At 34.0% G+C, this 13,122-nt stretch overlaps 2 protein-coding genes across 3 annotated transcripts; both read right to left on the bottom strand.

Annotated features, from left to right (window-relative positions):
* Window positions 1–587: 587 nt before the first annotated feature.
* On the bottom strand, window positions 588–2,302 carry LOC130894956 (5-methylcytosine rRNA methyltransferase NSUN4). Its single transcript, XM_057802023.1, has 5 exons — window positions 2,176–2,302; window positions 1,478–2,117; window positions 1,114–1,421; window positions 803–1,059; window positions 588–746 (listed from the first exon to the last, which is right to left on the bottom strand). Exons 1-5 carry the CDS (start codon window positions 2,254–2,256, stop codon window positions 602–604), a joined length of 1,431 nt encoding a protein of 476 aa, XP_057658006.1. The 5' UTR covers window positions 2,257–2,302; the 3' UTR covers window positions 588–601.
* A 595-nt stretch (window positions 2,303–2,897) lies between these two features.
* Window positions 2,898–13,026, bottom strand: LOC130895196 (E3 ubiquitin-protein ligase Ubr3). 2 transcript variants are annotated; one of them, XM_057802378.1, is made up of 27 exons: window positions 12,499–13,026; window positions 10,514–10,727; window positions 10,185–10,446; window positions 9,856–10,122; window positions 9,575–9,803; window positions 9,330–9,509; window positions 9,044–9,270; window positions 8,829–8,987; window positions 8,585–8,766; window positions 8,381–8,520; window positions 7,983–8,292; window positions 7,686–7,929; window positions 7,451–7,616; window positions 7,256–7,389; window positions 7,027–7,192; window positions 6,652–6,842; window positions 6,362–6,595; window positions 6,000–6,311; window positions 5,783–5,938; window positions 5,446–5,591; window positions 5,217–5,382; window positions 4,906–5,140; window positions 4,616–4,831; window positions 4,288–4,550; window positions 3,873–4,226; window positions 3,531–3,802; window positions 2,898–3,436 (listed from the first exon to the last, which is right to left on the bottom strand). In XM_057802378.1, exons 1-27 carry the CDS (start codon window positions 12,725–12,727, stop codon window positions 3,319–3,321), a joined length of 5,772 nt encoding a protein of 1,923 aa, XP_057658361.1. In that variant the 5' UTR covers window positions 12,728–13,026; the 3' UTR covers window positions 2,898–3,318. The 2 variants fall into 2 exon arrangements, with proteins under 2 accessions (XP_057658361.1, XP_057658362.1); XM_057802379.1 differs by having other exon boundaries at window positions 9,047–9,270; window positions 12,499–12,867.
* Between the last annotated feature and the right edge of the window lie 96 nt (window positions 13,027–13,122).

The following is a 13,122-nucleotide window of genomic DNA, read 5'->3' as shown; positions in this document are numbered from 1 at the left end:
TTAAGTGAGTGTTGCGTCTCATTTAATAATAAATTTGTTTTTCATTTGATTATAATAATTAAAATTAGAAACTTTTGGTTGTGAAAACTCACCATTTACAGATAGTTATTGCTAGAATCACAACAAATCCACTCAATTCACACACACATTCACTTATTTTGAATAAAATTGAAAAAACCGACACGAAAAAATCTTTTTGAGGTTTAAAATAATTATTCTTATAATTAAAAATGGGAGCTTCACTTCGGACCGCGTTACTTCCCTAGACCATCATAAAAGAACATATGAATGTCGAATATGGCGCGTCATCGCGGGACTACATAAAAAAACCGCCAAAATGTTTAAAATAAATGAAAATTAAAAATTTTCTAATTAAATTATGGGAAAATTTTGTAAAAGTAAAAAATATTTAACTAATTAGTAGTTAAATTTAATTTTTAGAGAAGTTTTTTCTAACCTAAAACTAATTAGAAAATTTCGTTTTACAGGGGTTGAATTAAATTTAATCACACAAACCTCAAATAACAAGAGCAAACATCAATGTAATATTTCCATTTTTGAAAACTAGGGTAGTAATAAGTAATAAATGAAAACATGAAATTTATTTTATTTTCTGTAATTTACAAAAATAAGTTGGACCGTAATTTTGTTTCATAGACGGTACGATTAAATGACCATATCTCAATATATTCGCATCTGCATATTCATACACCCTTTTCGTTTGTAATAAAGCTTGAGATAGATCCCTAAATAATAGAAACATGTAAAATTATAAACGAATTTTTTTTTTTAATATACTAACTTGACGATAAATTCCATGTTGGTTTCTTCCCAAGCTTGCTTCAGAGCCATGTGTACGACCCCATCATTTTGGATAGGGCTCAAAGAACAAGTCGAATACACAACTACGCCTCCTATTTTCACTAATTTGAAAGCTTGAAAAAGAAGTTGTCTTTGAAGTTCCGGTAATTGGAGTCTTTCCTTGATCCTCGAAGGTTTGAAAATGTTGTTATCGTTTTCATGTAGGGAATGTCTATCTGTAGTACAAGGAACATCGACCTATCAATGGTATTTGAATTATTTGTTAAAATAAGACTAAAATACCGGGCTTACCAATATCCTATCAAAAGTATCTTCTTCTATAATTCTCCCATCATAATTGGTTAATCTAATTTTACCTGTTTGAAGCCATTTTTCGTCGAAATCAAACAAGAATTGTTTATAAACGTTATCGATCCTATTAGCCCTAGAATAAGATATATCGTTCGATACAATACTGGAGGGATACAAAGTCTGCAGTGCTAGGAGACTTTTACCCCCAGGAGCTGCGCACATGTCCAAAATTCTATTACCAGGTTTAATATCTAATGCTAAAACCGGTAGAACTGAACCGCCGTCCATTAAATAATAGTTATAAACGCCTGGAATAGTAATAATGGTTTCGGTAAATGCAAATGAAATATTTGTAGTCTATTACCTGTTATAGATTTTTTCGGCGATGGAAATTCACTTTTATTCCCTTCTTCGAAGCAATAAATATTTAAATGATCGGGAAAATGAAAGTCGTATTCTTTTTCAACATTTACGCCGAATTGCGTATTTTGATCATACAATTTATAATGAGTAGATTCTAATAGAAAGTCCTCTTTGCCTTTAATTTTAGTCGTCGGAATAAATTCGTATAAAATTTCTGTGGAAAGAGCATCTTGAACGTTTACTAATCGTCTAGTATCGTATTCCGCCTTTTCGAGACTACTTTTTAACGAAAGATCTTTGGCTTGTAACTTTTGAGTTTCAACTATTGCATCTTTAGGCTGATTATCGAATTCTTGAACAGTTTCCGATATTTCTTCTACGATATCGATATTTTCTGTTTTTTCTCGAATGTAACTTTTTTCTAAATCGAATAAGACGCGCATATTCAAAGCCCCTTTGAGTTCCAAATTGTATTTAGTATCTTCAATATCTCCATAATAGTTGAGTACGGCTACATATTTATTTTTACATAATAACGCTCTACGAATCGCTAACCAATTTTTACCAAATACTTGTTCATAAAAATCATCGAAATGGTTTAGGGCTTTATCGACAGGATGTACTTTCTTTCGAACGACAGACTACAACGTTTTAATTTTATTTTATAAAATGTTATTTATCGAATAAAATTACTCTCACCCAATGATTTGGCGGATGTTTATATCTAACAAGTATTTTAGTTTCTCGTGTTAAATATTTTAAAATACTATAAGAATACATATTTGCAAAGCATAACCTAACATCTTATTTTTGACGTAAGAAATTCTTCTTTTTTTCAACGATCGTTTCATCTACTAATTCTTCTTTTCGAGAGTGACTCTTATTTACTGCGAATTCAGGCACTTAAATAAAAAGTACAGAACCGGCTCCGATAATGTTCGTATCGTAGGAAAGGTTATTTAAATAATTTCAAGCCATCAAAGTGAAATATTAATTCTATTGTAAATATATACATGTAAACAATAAAATATTGCAATGATACCAAACAATTACAGAGGATATTTGTTTTTTTTCTTTTAAATGATATACAAAATACGATTCGCGTAATCATAAATTATATACAAGGCGTTTTTTTCCTTAAAAATGTATCTTATTACTGCAATAATAGTTACAATAATTAGTATTACTAATATGAAGGTTTATTTATTTTTTTGTTAACTGGGAAAGTATTAATGAAATAATCACAGTATTTTTATTTTTTCCATCTTATTACCGGGTAAAAATGACCAATCGAAAAAATTAACATCCCTTTAAAAAAATAGTATTTCCTACTACAATTATACATATACAAGCACGATGGGTAATACAACGAACACATAAAAAAAATATACAGATATGGACACGAAATTTAAAAAAAAAGCTCTAATAAATAGTTTACTAAATATCGTCTCGCTACAGCGGATCTTCCATTTAACACAGCTCTTCAAAAGAATATACACTAACAGAACGACATCTTCTTACACTAAAGTATACTACGTTTAGGATATTTTCAGTTTTTCAGTAGTTTGTTATGAATTTTTAATGGAATATATTTCCCCACGGATCTTCTTATATATATATATATATATATATATATATATATATATATATATATATATATATATATATATATATATATATAAAGTCGTTAACATTTGTTATTATTTTCAAAAAAATAAAACGACGACGAAAAATTTCTAACTTGTATGTAGTAAGAAGATGCATGTTGTTCCGATTCTCTTAAAAAATCTATTAGAAACTCGTAATCGTAAAATATAATGCGAGGGGTGGTTTTTCGGTTTTCTATAGAGCGTTTCGATGAGGCACCCAAGTTTTTTCGGTGTGATCGAATCGATGGGCCAACCATTGCTGTTCCAACAGTTTGTATCGGGCCGTACTAAGGTACAAAGGTTTACCGCGTCTGAAAAACATGCACCATTAAATATTTATACTGTTTAGAATCGAATATAAATCAAGATAGATATCGATAAAATTCATAACGATATTGGACTCACTTTAAATCTCTGTCTTCTTCTTCGAAATCGTCCAAATATAAGGATCCCCACAGGCAGGCCCTGTGTCCTCTAATGACTATAATATAAGTTGAAGTAACGACTAGAAAGATGCCTGTACCGGCTCCGCATTCTGCCGCGTGCGCCACCGCCTCGCAAACGTTCTGTTGTTTACAACAATTCTGCTTCAAACAAACAATAGTACCGCATAAAAGACATATACTAGTCTCTTGAGCTACCGATTGGCATTGTCTACAAGGTCTCTCGTGATAATACTGAAACCGAAAAATAACGATCAACACCCCACCGCGAATAGTAAACGATTTAAAACGATATACTACTTACAGTGAATATCCTTTCGTATTCCCTAGGTAATTGCAACAACCTCGGCGGATACCACATTATGTGTTGTTCGGCGAGGAATCCTTTGGCAGCCAATTGACTCTTACCTATAAATATCCCCAACTGTTCGCACCAATTTCGCGGCGTCTTCATTTCCAGACCTAAATCCATCGTCCAAGTCAACGCTACCGAAGCGTTAAACCAACCCCAATCCATCGATTCCGTTACTAATTCTAAATAATAAACGAGCCGAACGAATTCGTTGTTTTGTTCGTATATATCCGGTAAGGGTTGTTGATAGAGGTGGTGTTTCAACAAAGCTGCTATACGAAGGAAGGGCAGGCACAATTTTTGTACCTAAAATTAAAACGAGGGTTAATAGACAAAATAATTACCTCTACTGCTAATAATAATAAACCTGTAATTCCAGTCCGATCATATTAACTTTAACGGATTTGTCACTATAACTTTCGCTATCGTCATTATCGTCCATATAAAGATCCGTTTGTCCTAAACATTCGTTGATAAGTCCGAGAGCATCCGTTAAATTATTAACGTGTTCTTTGTTCGCCCCGACGGCGGCTTTGGCTCTTTCCGCTCCCGTTAAACCGCAAGACAGTTGCGCCACCACTTGATAATACAAAAGATTATATACCATTTGCACGGTGGTTGTAAAATAAGCTGAAAATGTAGGTTATATATATTGGTAAAATAAAAAATTTCTTTATAAATAGATTAAATATTACTTTGATCTAACGGCATGGGTAACAACAACACATACTGCAGCAATAAAGCGATAGGATCCCTTAATAAGAGGGGTACTTCCCTTTCGATGGGCGCTATAGTGGTGACGGATACTTTAGAGGACATGCCGCATAATTGTTGGAAACTCATCCAGGCCGGCCACATAGCGAGGACGCGCGCCACTCTAGCGTGAACGGCCAACACGTGAAGAAGAGGAACTGAAACGATGGTAAAAAGAAAATTTATTTTCACATAGTATGTATATACAAAAGTTTTTCAATTTTTTTATTACCTATGCAATCTCTTTTCGGTAAAAGAGCCGAACTATTGGGAAACTGCACCAAGGATCCGCCTCTTTGGATCAATTCCACTTCCAGATTCGTTCTAGCTATCGATGTAACGAAAAGGAGTAAACTTTGCAGAATTATCGGTTTTTCATTTTTTAATTTGAATCTCGCTTTCAACTGAGTACTATTAGACATATCCTCCATTGCTTTACCTATTGCTTCCAACATTTTCATAGTATTCTAAAAAAATAAATGAAATAAAAAAGGAAAAAGATGTCGAATCAATTTTTCAATAAAAACATTTTCAAGGGCTTACAGGTTTCCTATCGTTTTCTCTCAAAAAATTACTGAGTTCTTCTAATATATGCGACATATTTCCCGAAGGTCTAGATCTCACCATTTGCGTTTTATCCCCTAATTGCGAGGATAGAGGTAAAAACGAATTTGCTAACTGTCTGCACAAAGGACACAAATATTCACCCCTAAAATAATTTATTAGATATCATACAATCGTACAATCATGTTTTTAGTTAAAGTTTAGTTACTTTTCGGGAGATAAAGTCAATTGCCTTTGTTGCGTCCTCAATGACGATAAATAAGATTCTAAACAATCTAAATGGAGGTGATGTCCGCACGTTTGGACGTGTACCCCACCGTCCCATCCTTGATTCAGAGATAAGAACCAGGATTCCTGAAAATTAATTATTAATATTAGAAATTACAGACGTTTTCAAAGGGTTTACGAGGAGTAAACGAAAAGCACATCAAATTCGATTTTTCTATATATATATATATATATATATATATATATATATATATATATATATATATATATATATATATATATATATATATATATATATGGATATGAATTACACTTACAGGATCGAAATGCCTATCGAGTTCGTCGATCCTTCGATCGCATTCGGCTGCGAGCGTATCATCTTTTTTCAATAATTCCTGTTCTTCTTCGCAAGTCGGCAATACAGTACGTTCCGGTTGATCGTGTCGTCGCATATGACCGATTATACTAGTCGCCTATAAGAATAATTTCGTAAAAAAAAAAAAAAATTTTTAATGAAATAAATTAAAATAATACCTGAATTAAAACCACCAATCCCATCGGATGTTCGTCTGTACTCGGCGAACTCTGATTACAAATAACACAATCGTATTCTTGTTGTTTGACGACTTTTTCTTCTTCGTTATCTTCGTCGTCGTCGTCGTCGATACCATCGTCGCACTCCATGGCTTTCTCCATAAACTGTTTTTGTTTATTGGCGAATTCCTGCATTAGTTTTTGTTGACGTTCTTTGGCGCGACGGCGTCGTTCTTCTCGTTCGCGATTTTCTCGTTGTTTTTTCGCCTCTTCGCGTTCTTCTTTAGACGGCCACAACTTGATACGAGCGTCCTTGAAAATTGGAATTTAATATATTGATAAAAATATATCCACCATCTCACCTGTATATAATTCCTACAATTTTCGTCCAACGAAGAAATCTTTTGTAATAATCTGCCGATATAAAAAACACCGTCCCCCACAGAAGTTTCCTCCGTTTCTATCGAAGTCGAAGAACGATCTTCCTCTTCCGCATTATAACTGTCAGGTACGCCCGAAAGTTGAGAATGTAATCTCAACAACAAAGAAATTATACTTTCGTTCACTTTAACCACCGGAGGGTAATTATTCGCACCCTATAATAGAAAACGAAAGTTGAAAAAAAAACAACGTTCCATTAATACTCCCTTACCCGTAGCGGCGTATTGGATCGCGACTTTCTGTGTCCTTGAGAAGTCGTAGGTACTAATTCTCTACTGGTACTCGAACAGCTTGTGGTTTTCGTCGGTTTTCTAACTGTCCTACCGACTTCGCTACCCGCCATTAAAGCTGGTCTCGTTACCGGAGGTGGTAAGGCGGGCGTTTCACTAGGACTGTGAGTACCTACAAAAACAACGATAAAATGATGATTAGAAATATCTTTATAAAATTCTGTATCGAAATATCATTACATCTAAACCGATTATTCATCCTATTTTAAATCGGTTTTTCATTAAGAATTTCATTAAATCGTATCTTCAGTCTATCCCGACTAATCGAATAGTATATAGAGATATATAATACTTACTAATTTCCGTAATAGAAGCGACAGATGCCAAATTCATTATTCTATCTACTTCCATAGGTACGGAAGTCGCTGAAGGTAGTGCGAAAATGTGACCTCTAGAAGTTGCGGGGGGTGTTTCGACAATAGGGGATGCAGTTTCGTCGGCCTGAGGTCGAAATACCATTACCTAACGTTACAAATACAGAGTTTTACTCATTTTTTTCGATTTAATTTTTTTTCAGTAAATTACCTCGCGGCTTTCAGATTGTTGCTGTTGTTGCGATTCGTTGTCCCAAGTATTCGACGACGCTTGATCAAGCATTAATAACGGATCGATATCCGTCATATCGGCGTCTATTTCCGCACTATCCCATTCGATATCACCTAAATTAATAGAGATAGAAGTGAATACGACCACCCCAAACCTTCCGATAATTCTACTTACTGTCCGAACTGTAGGTTATAGGGGAGAAATCCGGTTCGGGATGTATGACTATTTGCCCTACGTTCGTTTTTAAATTGTCAAATACAGAATCGGCGGCGTACCAACTGGAAAGATCCGAATCGTTTGGTTGGGTCATGGAAGGAGATGTCGAACACATTTTCGAATCCTAAAAATGATTATGTTTTTAATAAATATTGATATTTCCATATACTATTTTCGTTCAAGCCATTTTTACCTCTTTGTTTTCATCCCTCGCCGCAATCAGAACGGCTTGTTCTAACAGGAACACCACCAAAGCCATAACGTGTTCCGATACCAACCCCTTGACAGCTTTGAATAAAATAATCAAAGCGGCGGCATGAAAAACTCTAGATTTCAAAATCTGTCGAGGATCTTCGTAGGCATCCGATACTTCGGTTGGCGTCCTAAACGGCGGCCAAAGACTACAACCAGCTTTCAATTTATTGGCGTGCCTAGCGCTGAAAACGAAAAATACATTTTCCATATGGATAAAATAACTTTGATTACTTACTATTCCGTATATCTGTCCATGGAGGTTTGGAAATCGCGTCGATGGACGGCCCGCAACAGCACGTGAATCGGATCGTATTGTTTTTCCCAAATTTCCGGTTTCGGTACGTACATTCCCTGTTGCATGTTACCGCTAGCTTCCAACGCCGGCGCTCGATAAAAAGCTACTTCAGCCAAAAGCGATTCGAAATCCCTCGATTCGGACATACCACAACGTTCCGGCATCAGTTCCATCAATTGCGAATGAGTTTTGTCGCCCATGCACAGCAAAGTCACCATTTCTAATCGGTTAAGGGACGTTTCCAATAAACCTAAACGAATTATAAATACGTAATTAATTAATTAATTATTAATAAAAGGGGGATTCGTAACTCAATAAAATAATTAGAAAATTCTCACCTAAATTCGTTCTAACGCTTACGAGGGTCGCCAAAAACGTTAGAAAACTTTCTAACATCGGAGTATCGTGTTCCCCTTCTAAATAAGTGCTACGATTCCCTTGAAAAGGCGCCAAGCTCATCCACTTTTTAATATGAAACCTAAAAATATCAGTAACATAAAGTAAAACAATTCGATTTCGCTCTTTTATTGATCCACGCTTACTTTTCAATGACAATATTTAAAAATTTCTCTGCTGGTAATCTGGTACAACATATTTGGAGTAGATAGAGATCCGCGTCGACCATGGAATTACAAAAATTACATTGAATGTACGTCATCGCTTGCCCTTTAATTTGAAGACCGTTCCTCAACCACAGACCATTCAAAATTTCATAAAAAGCTACCTGAAACCGTAAATTCGATTAATAAAAACGTTAATGAGCGGCGAAAATTTTACTCTACTGACCTGTACACGTAACGGATGCATCATTAAAAGATCTAGAAAGAAATCGCTGGAACCTAAGACTTCGTTAACCGTTACATCTTGTACGGCAACCGCTTGGCTCAGAAAAACTGCCAGGTATCGATGGAGGGGTAGATGAAAAGACACTTGAAGACTATCAGTCTGAAAAATAAATCATTTCGTTAATAGTAATTTTAATAATACAAATAAAAACTCACCACCATTGTGTTCAAGTATGCTATAGCCTGAAACCAATCTTTGAGTTCGTTAAGACAGGCGTTTAATACTCTTTTGGTTAAATGAGCGGAAGAAGCGTCGGTTAGATGCGATATAAGAGCCCACATTGGATAAGCGCTGGCTTCGAGTTCAGCACTAAACGCTGCATAATAAGTATTTGGTTCAAATTCAATGTGCTGATTGAGTTCTCGTTGATTGACGTTCATACCTGCAATCGATATCATCCAACGATAAATCGATATCTTATAAGACGACATTAAATGTTACCTTGAAACATGGCGAGAAAAGCGAACCACATCTCTAATAAACCGTCATCTGACATGAATTTCAACGCTACCGGTCTATGGGATAAAACGTTTTTTAAATCAGACACAAGTGGCCAATAACAGTGATCTTTCATAACGGGTTTAGCGCAATCGACGACGTAATGAAAATTTTCTTTTTGATCTAAAACGAATTATAAAAAAAATTGAATAGAAATTTTTAAAAAATGAATCGAAATTGTTAATTACCGTGCAACGTATTTTTGATCAATATTTTGCTCATCATATATTTAAGACTAACCACCATGACGTGCAACAGATTGAGTTGTTCGGTCATTTTTAAAGCTAAATTTTGATTTGAGAACAGTTGAACACTAACGTGCACTACTCGGTTACTTAAAGTATCCGGATCTGCGGATCTTTCCAACATCATGGAAATACGACTGTAGTGCAGCACGACGGCGCGCGTCAGAGCTTCCTACAACGAGAATCATTTAGAATATAAAATAATAAATGATATAGAGACGAACCTTGTAATCAGAATCGGGCAACATATTCAACAAAAGACAAACGATCTTCTGGGGGAATTCAAATTTCACCGTCCAAAAAACTAATTCTTCCAGAAAGGTCTTATGGACGAGATTCTGTTGTAGAGACGGTACGTCCTTGTAATCTTCGATCGGTTCTGGATTCGGTAGGGAATGAAGAGCCTCTTCGTAACGTCGTCGAGATTCCGCTTGATATTGTTCGTATTCGGTAGTAGGGTTTTCGAGAACTTCGTTTAGGACTCGATATTTCTAGAAATAAAACAAAAATAATAATCGTCCGTTTATAAAATCGATTATTTTTTTTAATTTACCTGCGGATTGGTTAAAGCGGAAGTAATTACTCTTCTCATCAAACCGCCCATGTTATTGAAATCTAACAGCATAGTTATGAAAGCGTCGGCGTCTTGAATTGCCCCTTTGTAAGCATCGGCGGTACCCATTCGACTATTTTCTCTCAGGTGTTGAATAAGGCGCAAAATTATTCTAGGCATCATCGCTTCGGCGACACACATCAGTTCGGTAGGAGCGTTTCCTTTAGTCGATCTTTTATTCGGTCCGTGACGTTCGCAAAAACTACGAAAAACAATAAAAGAACAAAAATAATTTAATTGAATTGAAAATTGTTAAAAGCACCGCTTACCCGGCTTCTTTCATTACTGACGAATCTCCACAATCGCAAGCACCTCCAGCTTGACTCAAAAACATATTGAAATCGTGTCTGGCGTGATTTCCTTTTTTAAAACATTCCGTACACAGCGACATACACGGTGATATGCCGCAAGTACGGCATCTGTAGGCTACGAAATTCGGCGTCCATACCAAGCCGCACGTTGTCGCGTTGTCATATGCCCGAACTACAATAACAAAATTTTCATGTAACAACTTTTTTTTAAAACCCCGTAAAATATATTAAAACATATTTTTCTTTACAAATTCAACTTTTAAACCACTCTGTAACGTTTAACTGAAACTGAATGATTAAAATGTATATAAAATCAATCATACTAAAAAATTCACCCTGTATGTATATATCCTGAAATATACCGTCAATTGCTCGACGCGGAAATTCCGTCCTTGAACTGGCCAAACAAGATTTTATCTATATATGAACAACTTTACTTGATAAACACTTTTATTATTTTTTTATAAAAAAAAATTAATGTCGAAAATATCGGGGATATTATAATGCACTTCCTCGTTTTATTTTTTCAAATAAAAAAAATTGTGTTTGTACAGTGTAGAACGCGCCGGGCACCACATTATGCTGTAGCTAGAATTTTTGGCAAGTTCGACGACCTCGCTTACAACCTGGGTCGCGTCGATTTATGTAGCCTTCTCTTAAGCTTCTGCATTATGTAAATTCAATTACTGTGTAGTTGAAAATACGATAAACATATATTCATCTACTTTTTGATGCAAATTAAAATATTTTTAAGGGGTAATTCGAAAAAATACAATTGAAATTAATGTAAATATTTACAAATTTAACAAAACTAAAAGGACTTTTTTGAGAAGATAATAGTGCAAAATCACAACAACAACAATGAAATGATTAAATCTAAACATAAATAATCCTAATGGATTGACTGAAACCACTATTTTTGAAAATGGATAAGAAAAAACTTCTCCCACCTGTGATGAGGTTAAAAAAAATAATTTTCAAATTTGTATCTAAATGTACTATATCATTCTAATAATAACAAAAGTAATGGATAAAATTGATTATAAATGTAAATAAAATGAGGTGAAAATTGATTGAAACTTATTTGGAAAGAGAAACAGCTTTTAATTTAAGTGAAATCTGAATAGTTTTGCTTGTAGCACCAAATATTCATTAATGTTATCATAATTGGCTTGGATTGTGCATAAACACGTCGTCGAATTATAGAAACATAACGTTTTTTCATTTTTTTAATTAAATCTCAGAGATAATTTATTAAGAAAATTTAAGAAAATAAAAACACATTTACATTGTCCAAATTAATAACAAATCGATATTTATAGAAAACACTTGATATAAACTGAATTGTTATTCAGTCCATAGAATGGTAAAAGATATAAAAATAACAATTTTTGAAGAAACTATTGAATTTATTACTTATAGTATATCATGAATTATTAATACAATTCATTCAAATCTATTAATAATCAAATACAAAATTATTGATGATTAAATTTTAGATGACTAAATAGTTTAACAAACAATATTTCAATGGAATAATAGAGTTTAAGATGAATAAACAATTGTACATTATATTACTTGACAGTTTCAATTTGCAAGATGATTCTTTTTGGGGGTAATGAACTTTTTTAGATCTTCTGATCATATTTCAAATAGGAAAAACATTATTTATTAGTTAAAACGAATAAAATAACGTTAATTTATTTATTTATTCTTTAAAATGTTACTTCGCGAAACGTTAGATTATGAGGTATTAATAATAGTGAAGACACAAAGGTTAAGATATGGTTATTTATATGTTTTAGATAGTTTCAATTATTTCGTATACAAATAATGATATAAATAAATATATAAAAAAATAACTCGAATGACGAATTCAAAGACAACTTGCAAGGCCATTGGCAAGGTAACAATGTCCTGAAATGTCATTCGGTTGATCTCACCTGTGCTAGCGAATTCATCTGGAGTTCTGCCTCCTGCCATAAGCCATTTGCACCAATCTATAGTTTCCCATTCTTCTATAGATTTTTGAGGATTTAGTAAATTATCCAGAACTTCGTTCAAGTGTTGAGGGTTTCTTTCGTTCGAACAATCGGCATGAATGTATGTAGCTGTGGCCCGTTTTCCCTTTGCCATCAACACTTTCGGGTCACAATTTGATGTTGAGGCCATTATGAACACTAGAAAGTCATGTCAAATGTAAATTTCACTGAAAATCTATCAAAATTACGCACGAAACAAAAAACTTTCCCGTTCTCGTATCCCATTAAACAACACTCTCCCTCGTCATCTATCATATACAGTTAGTTGTGACAGTTCAGGCAACTGAAAACCAAATTTACTAGTCACCAATTTTGACATTGGAGTATAACCACGAAACAAAAAACATACTTTTTTTTAATATAAAAGAAAAATGAATAAATACCATTATTTTATATTAGATACAATTAGTTTGGTAAGAAATAAAGTACTATTTAGTAAATGACATACAAATATTCAAACATTGACAAATGACATAAGAATAGAGGTATCGCTTAGGCATGTCATGGCTATTAAAGTCGCCAGCC

The sequence above is a fragment of the Diorhabda carinulata genome, chromosome 6 (genome assembly GCF_026250575.1).
Source record: "Diorhabda carinulata isolate Delta chromosome 6, icDioCari1.1, whole genome shotgun sequence".
In the NCBI taxonomy this organism is placed as follows: Eukaryota; Metazoa; Arthropoda; class Insecta; order Coleoptera; family Chrysomelidae; genus Diorhabda; species Diorhabda carinulata.
This window is presented reverse-complemented; position numbering and strand designations above follow the sequence as displayed.

Excerpts from the sequence above, each read along its gene's own strand:
- LOC130894956 (XM_057802023.1), bottom strand. The coding sequence starts at position 2,256 with ATGTATTCTTATAGTATTTTAAAATATTTAACACGAGAAACTAAAATA. Across the intron at positions 1,060-1,113 it reads ATACTTTTGATAGGATATTG|GTCGATGTTCCTTGTACTAC; the intron begins GTAAGCCCGGTA and ends TACCATTGATAG. Across the intron at positions 747-802 it reads AACATGGAATTTATCGTCAA|GGATCTATCTCAAGCTTTAT; the intron begins GTTAGTATATTA and ends TCTATTATTTAG.
- LOC130895196 (XM_057802378.1), bottom strand. The coding sequence starts at position 12,727 with ATGGCCTCAACATCAAATTGTGACCCGAAAGTGTTGATGGCAAAGGGA. Across the intron at positions 10,728-12,498 it reads AGATGAATTCGCTAGCACAG|TTCGGGCATATGACAACGCG; the intron begins GTGAGATCAACC and ends TTGTTATTGTAG. Across the intron at positions 8,767-8,828 it reads TGCATCCGTTACGTGTACAG|GTAGCTTTTTATGAAATTTT; the intron begins GTCAGTAGAGTA and ends TTACGGTTTCAG.